The following is a 12,021-nucleotide window of genomic DNA, read 5'->3' on the forward strand; positions in this document are numbered from 1 at the left end:
AATTTTCTAAAGAAATAAAATGTCAACGAAATTTTCTAAATAGACAAAGATTTGCTATGGAAATCAAAATTTTTGACAAAATTTTCGACGAAGTTTTTTAAAGATACAAAATTTTGATGAAATTGACGATAGAAACAAACTTTCTATAAATTTTTCGATAGAATCAACATTTTTACGAAAATTTTTATGGAATCAAAATTTCGACGAAATTTTCGATAGAAACAAAATTTCAATAAATTTTTTGATAGAATCAACATTTTTACGAAATTTTTTATGGGATCAAAATTTCGACGAAATTTTCGATAGAAACGAAATTTCAATAAAATTTTTGATAGAATCAACATTTTTACGAAATTTTTTAATGGATCAAAATTTTGACTTAATTTTCTATAGAAACGTGAAGAAATTTTCTCTTTAAACAAATGTCTGATTTTTATTTAATAATTTTGGCTATCAAATTTTCTAAGAAAACAAAATTATTTAACTTTAACTTAAATTCTATGGAAATAAAATTTCCTCGCACCCGCTTATAACTTACTCCTCGCCACGGTTAAATTGATTGTTCCTCAGATGAAACCCAATTGTCAAGCAGCGGTAGAGATATTCCTTGTAACTAGAGTAAATTCCATTATGGGTTGAGTTTAAAGTCTAACAGCCAGTTTCTGTATGTCGATCGAGCTCTATCGATCGAATGAAATGGAAACAAACAGCTGAATTTATAACCAAACATCAGCTGTTTCTGTGCATTTCAATCGATCCACAGAGCTCGATAGACATACAGAAACAGGCTATAACATAGTTTGGTTTTCACCGGTGTCCTTAAGATTTATAAACGGTATCATAATGTCAACTTCTCTAAATTGTAGACCTTTCCCAATTAACTTTTCTTACTAAAAATGTTCTAGTTCCAAAATTCCAAACATTTCGATAAATTTTCTACAATCCCATTCCTGTGTATCTATGTATGTCTGACCACATTCCAAAGTAATCCTTTGTTACTCCCCCTGTTCATCCTCTTGAATATTCTAACATCCTGTTTATAAGCATCTTGATGCCAGTTTATTAAATCAAATTAATTGTCATCTCTCCAAAATGGCATTTAGGGCGACATTGCCATTTGTAATGGTTAAACCCCAACATTCCACCATCACCACTTCTCCCAAAGGTCAAATTGATGTGGATGCCCTCGTGGGAGACTTTTGAACAAACTTATTTATTTTAAATAAATTAATAGGATTTAAAGTTAAATGTTGGCTAAACCCAAGTGAAAATTTGTAATCAAATTTTATAATATAAAGGGTGATTTGTTAAGAGCTTGATAACTTTTTTTTTTTTAAAAACGCATAAAATTTGCAAAATCTCATCGGTTCTTTATTTGAAACGTTAGATTGGTCCATGACATTTACTTTTTGAAGATAATTTCATTTAAATGTTGACCGCGGCTGCGTCTTAGGTGGTCCATTCGGAAAGTCCAATTTTGGGCTACTTTTTCGAGCATTTCGGCCGGAATAGCCCGAATTTCTTCGGAAATGTTGTCTTCCAAAGCTGGAATAGTTGCTGGCTTATTTCTGTAGACTTTAGACTTGACGTAGCCCCACAAAAAATAGTCTAAAGGCGTCAAATCGCATGATCTTGGTGGCCAACTTACCGGTCCATTTCTTGAGATGAATTGTTCTCCGAAGTTTTCCCTCAAAATGGCCATAGAATCGCGAGCTGTGTGGCATGTAGCGCCATCTTGTTGAAACCACATGTCAACCAAGTTCAGTTCTTCCATTTTTGGCAACAAAAAGTTTGTTAGCATCGAACGATAGCGGTCGCCATTCACCGTAACGTTGCGTCCAACAGCATCTTTGAAAAAATACGGTCCAATGATTCCACCAGCGTACAAACCACACCAAACAGTGCATTTTTCGGGATGCATGGGCAGTTCTTGAACGGCTTCTGGTTGCTCTTCACTCCAAATGCGGCAATTTTGCTTATTTACGTAGCCATTCAACCAGAAATGAGCCTCATCGCTGAACAAAATTTGTCGATAAAAAAGCGGATTTTCTGCCACTGATTTTGGCAATAAAATTCAATGATTTGCAAGCGTTGCTCGTTAGTAAGTCTATTCATGATGAAATGTCAAAGCATACTGAGCATCTTTCTCTTTGACACCATGTCTGAAATCCCACGTGATCTGTCAAATACTAATGCATGAAAATCCTAACCTCAAAAGAATCACCCTTTACAAAAATAGACACCTAAGCACTGTGGGGAAAACGCTTTTTTTTCAAATGAGCTAGCCGAATAAATTTTTTATTTAGAATTGTCGCTGAGGATTTTTTTGTATATTAAAAAGGTTTTTTAAAGGTAAACATTTTTTTCATGTATTTTTTTTGTTTTGTTTACTAGATGATGACTTTTCCCCTAGTGCACACACACACGGCATTATTTTCTCCTTCCACAGTAATGAAAATACATTTCTCTTTGTTTTGAGAGATAATATTGCAAATGAATGCAAGTGTGTTGGTGTCCGTGAATAAAAGTTTTTTTTGGCTTTTAGTTTTTCTTAAGTACTTTGAACGTTGAATAAAGTTGAGAGCTAAAAAAAAACGACATTTTAAATAATAATGCATTAGTCAACTATTCCTTTTTCGAAAAACATTTTAAACTTTGTCGTTTTGTCGATATTCCATTTCCTTTAGAAGCAACATTCCAAAAGTTCCTAAATAATTCTCCAAGCATATCAAAATGGCTTCAAGATAGAGTGAGAGTGTTAAAAAAGAGTATATCGAGAGAAAGAGGAAGAGAGTGAGTTTACTGTCTGTTGGAAGTGTTAATTGCTTAAATAAATTGTCACCCGATTTTCTCTTTAAACTCTTGGCTCTTCTTTTGTCTGTCTGGCATCGTGCATTTGTTAAACACAAACTTTACACAGAGTAATTAGCCAAGTTATAATGGAAATGACTGAACGACCAAGGATATGCAGGAAATGAAGTCCTAACAAAGTGCTGCACTATTTATTAGGCAATTAGTTTTTCCCTTCAACGGGTAATGATATGTGCATTTTGGTCAAATATACAAAGATAAAAAGGTTTGTAATAAATACACTGAGAGAAAAATTAATAGAAATGCAAAAAGATAATCTTAAATAAATCAACTTGCAGGGTAAATGACCATAGTATAGACGTTTTGTTTCTTTAGAAAATTTTGTGAACATATTATTTCCATAGATAATTTTGTCAAAATTTTAGTTCTATAGAAAATTTTGGCAAAATTTTATTTCTAATGAAAATTTTGTCAAAATTTTAGTTCTATAGAAAATTTTGTCAAAATTTTAGTTCTATAGAAAATTTTGTCAACATTTTATTTCTATAGAAATTTTGTCAACATTTTATTTCTATAGAAATTTTGTCAAAATTTTTGTTCTATAGAAAATTTTGTCAAAATTTTAGTTCTATAGAAAGATTTGTCAAAATTTTAGTTCTATAGAAAATTTTGACAAAATTTTAGTTCTATAGAAAATTTTGTAAAAATTTTAGTTCTATAGAGATTTTACCAAAATTTTAGTTCCATAGAAAATTTTGACAAGATTTTATTTCTATAGAAAATTTTTCAAAATTTTATTTCTATAGAAAATTTTGTCAAAATTTTATATCTATAAAAAAATTTTATCAAAATTGTATTTCTATAGAAAATTTTGTCAAAATTTTATATCTATAAAAAAATTTTATCAAAATTGTATTTCCAAAGAAAGTTTTGTGCAAATTTTATTTCTATAGAAAATTTTGTCAACGTTATATTTTTTTTTAGAAAATTGTGACAAAATTTTATTTGTACAAAACATTTTGTCAAAACTTTATTTCTATTGAAAATTTTGTCAAAATTTTATTTTTATAGAAAAGTTTGGGAAAATTTTATTTGTACAGAAACTTTTATCAAAATTTTATTTCTATTGAAAATTTTGTCAAAATTTTATTTCTATAAAAAATGTTGTCAAAATTATATTCCCATAGAAAATTTTGTCAAAATTTTATTTCTGTAGAAAATTTAGTCAAAATTTTATTTTTTATTTTTAAAATTTTGTCAAAATTTTATTTGTATAGAAAATGTTGTCAAAATTTTATTTGTATAGAAAATGTTGTCAAAATTTTATTTCTACAGAAAATTTTGTCAACATTGTACCTTATAAAGATTTTTTTTTTTTAATTTTATTTTTATAGCAAATGTGTCAACATTTTATTTCTACAAACAATTTTGTGAAAATTTTATTTCTACAGAAAATTTTATAAAAATTTTATTTCTATAGAAAATTTTGGCAAAATTTTATTTCAATAGAAAATTGTCTCAAAATTTTATTTCTTTTGAAAACGTTGTCAAATTTTTATTTCTGTTGAAAATTTTGTCAACATTTTATTTTTATAGAAAATTTTGTCAAAATTATATCTTATACAAGTTTTTTTTTTAATTTTATTTTTATTGCAAATGTGTCAACATTTTATTTCTGCAAAAAATTTTGAGAAAATTTTATTTCTGCAAAAAATTTTATAAAAAGTTTATTTCTACAGAAAATTTTATAAAAATTTTATTTCTACAGAAATTTTTCTCAAAATTTTATTTCCACAGAAAATTTTTTCAAATTTTTTTTTCTATAAAAATTTTGGCAAAATTTTATTTCTATAAAAAATTTTTGTCAACGTTTTATTTCAATAGAAAATTTTCTCAAAATTTTATTTCTGTTGAAAACTTTGTCAACATTTTATTTCCATAGAAAATTTTGCCAAAATTTTATTTTTATAGAAAATTTTGTCAAAATTTTATTTCTGTACAAAATTTAATCAAAATTTTATTTGTATAGCAAATGTTGTCAAAATTTTATTTTTATAGAAAATTTTATCAAAATTGTATCTAATAATTTTTTTTTAAATTTTATTTTTATAGCAAATGTGTCAACATTTTATTTCTACAAAAACTTTTGAGAAAATTTTATTTCTACGGAAAATTTTATAAAAATTTTATTTCTACAGAAAATTTTCTCAAAATTTTATTTCTATAGAAAATTTTGGCAAAATTTTATTTCTAATGAAAATGTTGTCAAAATTTTTTTTCAATAGAAAATTTTCTGAAAATTTTATTTCCATTGAAAACTTTGTTAAAATTTTATTTCCATAGAAAATTTTGGCAAAATTTTATCAAAATTTTATTTGTATAGAAAATGTTGTCAAAATTTTATTTCTATAAAAAATTTTGTCAAAAATTATACATTTTTTTTTTAATTTTATTTTTATAGCAAATGTGATTCAATTTGTAAGAGGAAATTTCCCAAATGTTTTCCCCATAAGCAGTTAGCATAAAGGGCCCAAAATTTAGTTATCTCTCCCATGTACAGTCCAGGCGTGTATAGATTTGTATCTGGCGTTTTCTTCTCAATGGCTCTATTAACCATGTTCCTTAATCTATATCTGTCCATAAAGCTCGAAAAATAATTGTATAATTAGTGTCAACATTTTATTTCTACAAAAAATTTTGAGAAAATTTTATTTCTACAGAAAATTTTATTTCTACAGAAAATTTTATTTCTACAGAAAATTTAATAGAAATTTTATTTCTACAGAAAATTTTCTCAAAATTTTATTTCAATAGAAAATTTTCTCAAAATTTTATTTCCATAGAAAATTTTGCAAAAATTTTATTTTTATAGAACATTTTGTCAAAATTTTATTTCCATAGAAAATTTTGTCAAAATTTTATTTCCATAGAAAATTTTGTTAAAATTTTATTTCTATAGAAAATTTTGTCAAAATTTTTTTCTAAAGAAACTTTTGTCACAAATTTTATTTCAATAGAAAATTTTGTCGAAATTTTATTTCTATAGAAAATGTTGTCAAAATTTTATTTCTGTAGAAAATGTTGTCGAAATTTTATTTCTATAGGAAATTTTCTCAAAATTTTATTTTTATAGAAAATGTTTGTCAAAATTTTAATTTCTATGGAGAATTTTGTCAAAATTTTATTTCTATAGAAAATTTTGTAAAAATTTTATTTTTGTAGAAAATTTAGTCAAAATTTTATTTCTATTAAAAACTTTGGAAAAATTTTATTTCTAATGAAAATTTTGTCAAAATTTTATTTCTATTGAAAAGTTTTTCAAAATTTTATTTCCATAGAAAATTTTGTGAACATTTTATTTTTATAGAAAATTTTGGCAAAATTTTATTTGTACAGAAAATTTTATCGAAAGTTTATTTCTTTGAAAATTTTGTCAAAATTTTTATTCCATAGAAAATTTTGTCAAAATTTTATTTCTGTGGAAAATTTAGTCAAAACTTTATTTCTATAGAAAAATTTTGTCAAAATTTTATTTGTTTAGAAAATGTTGTCAAAATTGTATCTTATACATTTTTTTAAATGTTATTTTTATAGCAAATGTGTCAACATTTTATTTCTACAAAAAATTTTGAGAAAATTTTTCTACAGAAAATTTTATAAAAAATTTATTTCTACAGAAAATTTTATAGAAATTTTATTTCTACAGAAAATTTTCTCAAAATTTTATTTCTATAGAAAATTTTGGCAAAATTTTATTTGTAATGAAAATTTTGTCAAAATTTTATTTCAATAGAAAATTTTCTCAAAATTTTATTTCCATAGAAAATTTTGCCAAAATTTTATTTTGATAGAAATTTTTGTCAAAATGTTATTTCTGTTGAAAATTTTTTCAAAATTTTATTTCTGTTGAAAACTTTGTCAAAATTTTATTTCCATAGAAAATTTTGTCAAAATTTTATTTCCATAGAAAATTTTGTCAAAATTTTATTTCCATAGAAAATTTTGTTAAAATGTTATTTCTATAGAAAATTTTGTCAAAATTTTTTTCTAAAGAAACTTTTGTCACAAATTTTATTTTTATTTCAATAGAAAATTTTGTCGAAATTTTATTGCTATAGAAAATTTTGTCAAAATTTTATTTCTATAGAAAATTTTTGTCAATATTTTATTTCTATATTATTGTCAAAATTTTATTTCTGTAAAAAAATTTTTCAAAATTTTATTTCTATAGAAAATTTTGTAAAAATTTTATTTCTGTAGAAAATTTAGTCAAAATTTTATTTCTATAGAAACATTTTGTCAAAAATGTATTTTATCAAAATTTTATTTCTATGGAATTTAATGTACATATATGGAAAAGTGAGAAATTCACCAAATTTCTTATAATTTATGGTCATCCCTTAGCTAACTAAGATCTCCAAAATCTATTAGCTTATTTGTAAAATCTATTGAGTATTAAATTCTTTATCCTTAATTCCAAAAGGTCCATACATATACTAACACAATAGTTTCCAAAGTGAACATCCTTGAAAAAATTTACCAACATTTGTGATTAGCACAAATGAAAGCTTACCTTTTTTATCCCACCCCTTCTTGTTCGAATTAATGGCATTTTTTTCAATTTCAAGTTAATTAAAACTTTACAACTTCCAATTGAGTCTACAATCATCAGCACACAGTAAGAGCATTTCCATTTATGTCTTGAAGAATAAATTTCCATTTTACAAACCTTTTTAGTCCAGGACTCATTAGTCGGTATATGTATCCGTCTGGATCCGACCATCTACTATGCTAGCCATCAATCTATCATCCATCATCAAATACGTCATTGAAAGTTTCAAAAGCAACGGCAGCATCTATGGCCAACATGTTTTTGTTGTTCATTATCACCTCCATGTTGGTAAATCATTCCTCAAATTGCTCCTCCACAAAGACACCTCCTTGTTGTCGTCGTTGTCATTGCCATCATCATCATCAGGTGAACTATTTTCAGAGTTTTGATGAAAAGGAACTTTTCTCATTTGCATGTTCGAAGTGAATACTCAAAAATGTAACTAACGTTGACTAATAGTTTACTCAACTGGAAGGTGGTTGAGCAAGGGGTGGTCGAAGACTAATCCAAAATTACTAAAAGTGAGTCTTTGTCTTTTATCTAAAGGATATTTCTAGAATGCGGAAACTTTGATATGTGTCCTACAAATGAAAATGAGAAGGAAATGTTAAGTAGGGCAGATTAATTTTGGTTATAACCTGCATGACAAATTTTTCAATAGAAATAGTATGTGGACAAAAGTTTCTATAAAAAAATTTTACAAAATTTTCTATAAAAAAAAAATTGACAAAATTTTCATAAAACAAAAATTGACAAAACTTTTTATAAAAAAATTGACAAAATTTTTTAAAAAATATTTCAAAAATTTTTCTTTAAAAAATTTTGTATAGTAATAAAATGTTGTCTAAACTTTTGAGAAGGGTTTCTATAGAATTAAAGTTTTGGCAAAAAAATAGAAATAAAATTTTGACAAAAAATTTCACAAATTTTGCTATAAAAAAATTTGACAACATTTTTTATAGAAATAAAATTTTGTCAAAATCTTCTAAACTTTTGGGAAAATTTTCAATAGAAATGAAATTTTAACAAAATTTCCTACAGAAATAAAATTTTTACAAAATTTTCTATAGAAATAAAATTTTGTTAAAAATTTCCATAGAAAAAAATGTTGACCCAATTTTCTACAGAAATAAAATTTTGACAAAATTTTCTATGGAAATAAAGTTTTGACAAAATTTTCTTTAGAAATAAAATTTTGACAAAATTTATTATAGAAATAAAATTTTGAGAAAATTTTCTTTAGAAATAAAATTATGACAAAATTTTCTATAGAAATAAAATTTTGAGAATATTTTGAAATTTAGAAATAAAATTTTGACAAAATTGCCTTTAGAAATAAAATTTTGAAAAAAATTATGTATAGAAATAAAATATAGTGCTTTGGTTTCGTTGGCTGTGTGATCCATAGTTTTGAAAATCAAATTTAAAGTTTTAATTATTTGGGCTTTATTTTGAATTTTTTTTAAAAGAACACTGAAAGACCTCTCAAAAATTGACAAAATCCAATTCACGTTGCAATCGCAGAGTCAAAATCAATTTTTCCAAATTTGTCAACATTTTCTAAACTTTTGGGAAAATTTTCTATAGAAATAAAATGTTGACAAAATTCCTACAGAAATAAAATTCTGACAAAATTTTGACAAAATTTTCTATGGAAATAAAGTTTTGACAAAATTTTCTTTAGAAATAAAATTTTGACAAAATTTATTATAGAAATAAAATTTTGAGAAAATTTTCTTTAGAAATAAAATTATGACAAAATTTTCTATAGAAATAAAATTTTGAGAATATTTTGAAATTTAGAAATAAAATTTTGACAAAATTGCCTTTAGAAATAATATTTTGAAAAAAATTATGTATAGAAATAAAATATAGTGCTTTGGTTTCGTTGGCTGTGTGATCCATAGTTTTGAAAATCAAATTTAAAGTTTTAATTATTTGGGCTTTATTTTGAATTTTTTTTAAAAGAACACTGAAAGACCTCTCAAAAATTGACAAAATCCAATTCACGTTGCAATCGCAGGGTCAAAATCAATTTTTCCAAATTTGTCAACATTTTCTAAACTTTTGGGAAAATTTTCTATAGAAATAAAATGTTGACAAAATTCCTACAGAAATAAAATTCTGACAAAATTTTCTATAGAAATAAAATTTTGTTAAAAATTTCCATAGAAAAAAATGTTGACCCAATTTTCTACAGAAATAAAATTTTGACAAAATTTCCTATGGAAATAAAGTTTTGACAAAATTTTCTATAGAAATAAAATTTTGACAAAATTTATTATAGAAATAAAATTTTGAGAAAATTTTCTTTAGAAATAAAATTATGACAAAATTTTCTATAGAACTAAAATTTTGACAAATTATTCCATGGAAATAAAATTTTCTATGAAAATAAAGTTTTGACAAAATTTTCTTTAGAAATAAAATTTTGACAAAATTTATTATAGAAATAAAATTTTGACAAAATTTTCTTTAGAAATAAAATTATGACAAAATTTTCTATTGAAATAAAATTTTGACAAAATTTCCTACAAAAATAAAATTTTGAGAAAATTTTCTTTAGAAATGAAATTTTGAAAAAAATTACATATGTATAGAAATAAAATAGAGTGCTTTGGTTTCGTTGGCTGTGTGATCCATAGTTTTGAAAATCAAATTTAAAGTTTTAATTATTAGGGCTTTATTTTGAATTTTTTTTTTCAAGAACACTGAAAGACCTCTCAAAAATTGACAAAATCCAATTCACGTTGCAATCGCAGGGTCAAAATCAATTTTTCCAAATCTTTGTCATATTTTGCTCGACATCTGTCCACATTGACTCTTTGAGTCAAAGGCAATTTAAGACAGTACATTGGGGTGGCTAGATCTAGTTGCGTTGCTGTTATTGACAAGGACATCTTATCGGCTGGAGTTGAATCACCAGGTAAAAATATTTCCAATATTAAATCTTCACAACTGGCAGAGGCATTTGTGCGATTACCCATTTGAAGATAAATATCTTCGGTACCCACAGCTTGGCGATATGTCATTGTATATTCTGGAGTTTTCCGATTATCCAACGCATTTAAATCGTCCAGTTCTTGTTGCTGTTGCCATTCTTCTAGGGTAGAGGGTTTATTTTTTGCTATGATATCGTCGTCTTTTAATGGAGCATAGGGGGAATCAATGGTCCTGGTGGCTTTGATTTGTTTAGATTGAGGTCCCAAGTTTGCAGGATCTGTTAGAAAAAAAATTATAAATTCGATTAAGTTGCTCTAGCATGATTTCTATTTTACTTACTCAATTGTTGTTGGACCAAAGGTTCTCCTTCTTCTTCTAAATCTGAATCATCTGCCTTAGAATTTTCTTCAGGATTTAGGAGATTTCTTAAAAGTCTTAAATTTTCCACATTTTCAAATAAAGACATTGTCAAAATGAGTTTTTGTTTTTGATTGATTTATTTGCTTAATTTTTTTGTGTGTTTCGAAAACTTTATGATTTATTTTTTCAATCAAGCCTATAATATGAGGATACTAGTTTTCTGCTTCGTTATTGGTTTGATTTTTTTCTTATATTGACAATGAGCTCATTTCAAACATTGGTTTATTGATGGTTGTTTTATTTTATTTACAAATACTTGTTGTTATTGTTTATTTGGTTGCCTAGGAATCCGGGTCATTGCCATAGCACAGTTTTAGGCGCCCACAAAAAACAATTATTATTCTTGGCGTGAAGTTTAAAGATAATATCGAATATTTTATGAAATTATCCAACAAATTCTTGTCTTATAGCTCATTCACATTAGGCTCGAAATCTACTAAAATTAGATTTGAAATCCCTTTTTTATAAGGCAAATGACAGTTGAAATCTAGTTAACGTAGATTTTGGAAGTGTAATGTGAATGAGGTATTAATATATTTAAAATTAAAAAAAAAAAAAACAACATTAATATTATCACTTTTGTTTGATGAGTCAAAGTTTAATAATTCAATTCTTTTGATTTGCTTGTTTTCATTGTGTCTTTGGTTGCCCTGGAAATTCATGCATTACTATGGCATAATTTTAGGCGCCACAAAACATTTATTCTTTGGACGAGTTTAAAGAGAAATGTTTTGCAAAATTTCATTTCTATAACAAAATCATTTCTATAGTAAATTCTTATAAAATTTAATTTCTTTAGAAAATCTTGTCAAAATTTTATTTCTATAGAAGATTTTGTCAAAATTTTATTTCTATAGAAAATTTTATCAAAAATTTTATTTCTATAGAAAATTGTTGCAAAATGTTATTTCTCTAGAAAAATGTTGTCAAAATTTTATTTCTATGGAAAATTTTTGTCAACATTTTATTTCTATAGAAAACTTTGTCAAAATTTTATTTCTATGGAAAATTTTTGTCAACATTTTATTTCTATAGAAAACTTTGTCAAAATGTTATTCCTATAGACAATTTTAGCAAAATTTTAGTTTTACAGAAAATTTTAACAAAATTGTATTTATATAGAAAAAATTTTAAAAAAATTATTTCTAAAGAAAATTTCGTAAAAATTTTATTTCTATAGAAAGTTTTGCAAACATTTTATTTTTATAGAAAATTTTGTCAAAATTTTATTTCTG

At 24.7% G+C, this 12,021-nt stretch overlaps 2 protein-coding genes across 2 annotated transcripts in view; one reads left to right on the forward strand and one right to left on the reverse strand.

Annotated features, from left to right (window-relative positions):
- ome (dipeptidyl peptidase 4 omega) overlaps positions 1 to 12,021 on the forward strand; it is a 276,903-nt gene that overhangs the window by 13,488 nt on the left and 251,394 nt on the right. The window lies entirely within an intron of this gene.
- LOC142234178 (dynein axonemal assembly factor 6-like) lies at positions 10,083 to 11,021 on the reverse strand. The gene is made up of 2 exons (XM_075305266.1): positions 10,706 to 11,021; positions 10,083 to 10,643 (listed from the first exon to the last, which is right to left on the reverse strand). Exons 1-2 carry the CDS (start codon positions 10,830 to 10,832, stop codon positions 10,147 to 10,149), a joined length of 624 nt encoding a protein of 207 aa, XP_075161381.1. The 5' UTR covers positions 10,833 to 11,021; the 3' UTR covers positions 10,083 to 10,146.

Source organism: Haematobia irritans, chromosome 4 (genome assembly GCF_050003625.1).
Source record: "Haematobia irritans isolate KBUSLIRL chromosome 4, ASM5000362v1, whole genome shotgun sequence".
NCBI classification, from domain to species: domain Eukaryota; kingdom Metazoa; phylum Arthropoda; class Insecta; order Diptera; family Muscidae; genus Haematobia; species Haematobia irritans.

What these genes read in the sequence shown, in the direction of transcription:
- LOC142234178 (XM_075305266.1), bottom strand. Translation starts at nt 10,832, where the DNA reads ATGTCTTTATTTGAAAATGTGGAAAATTTAAGACTTTTAAGAAATCTC. An exon ending in TTTGGTCCAACAACAATTGA is followed by an intron (nt 10,644 to 10,705) that starts GTAAGTAAAATA and finishes TTTTTCTAACAG; the next exon opens with ATCCTGCAAACTTGGGACCT.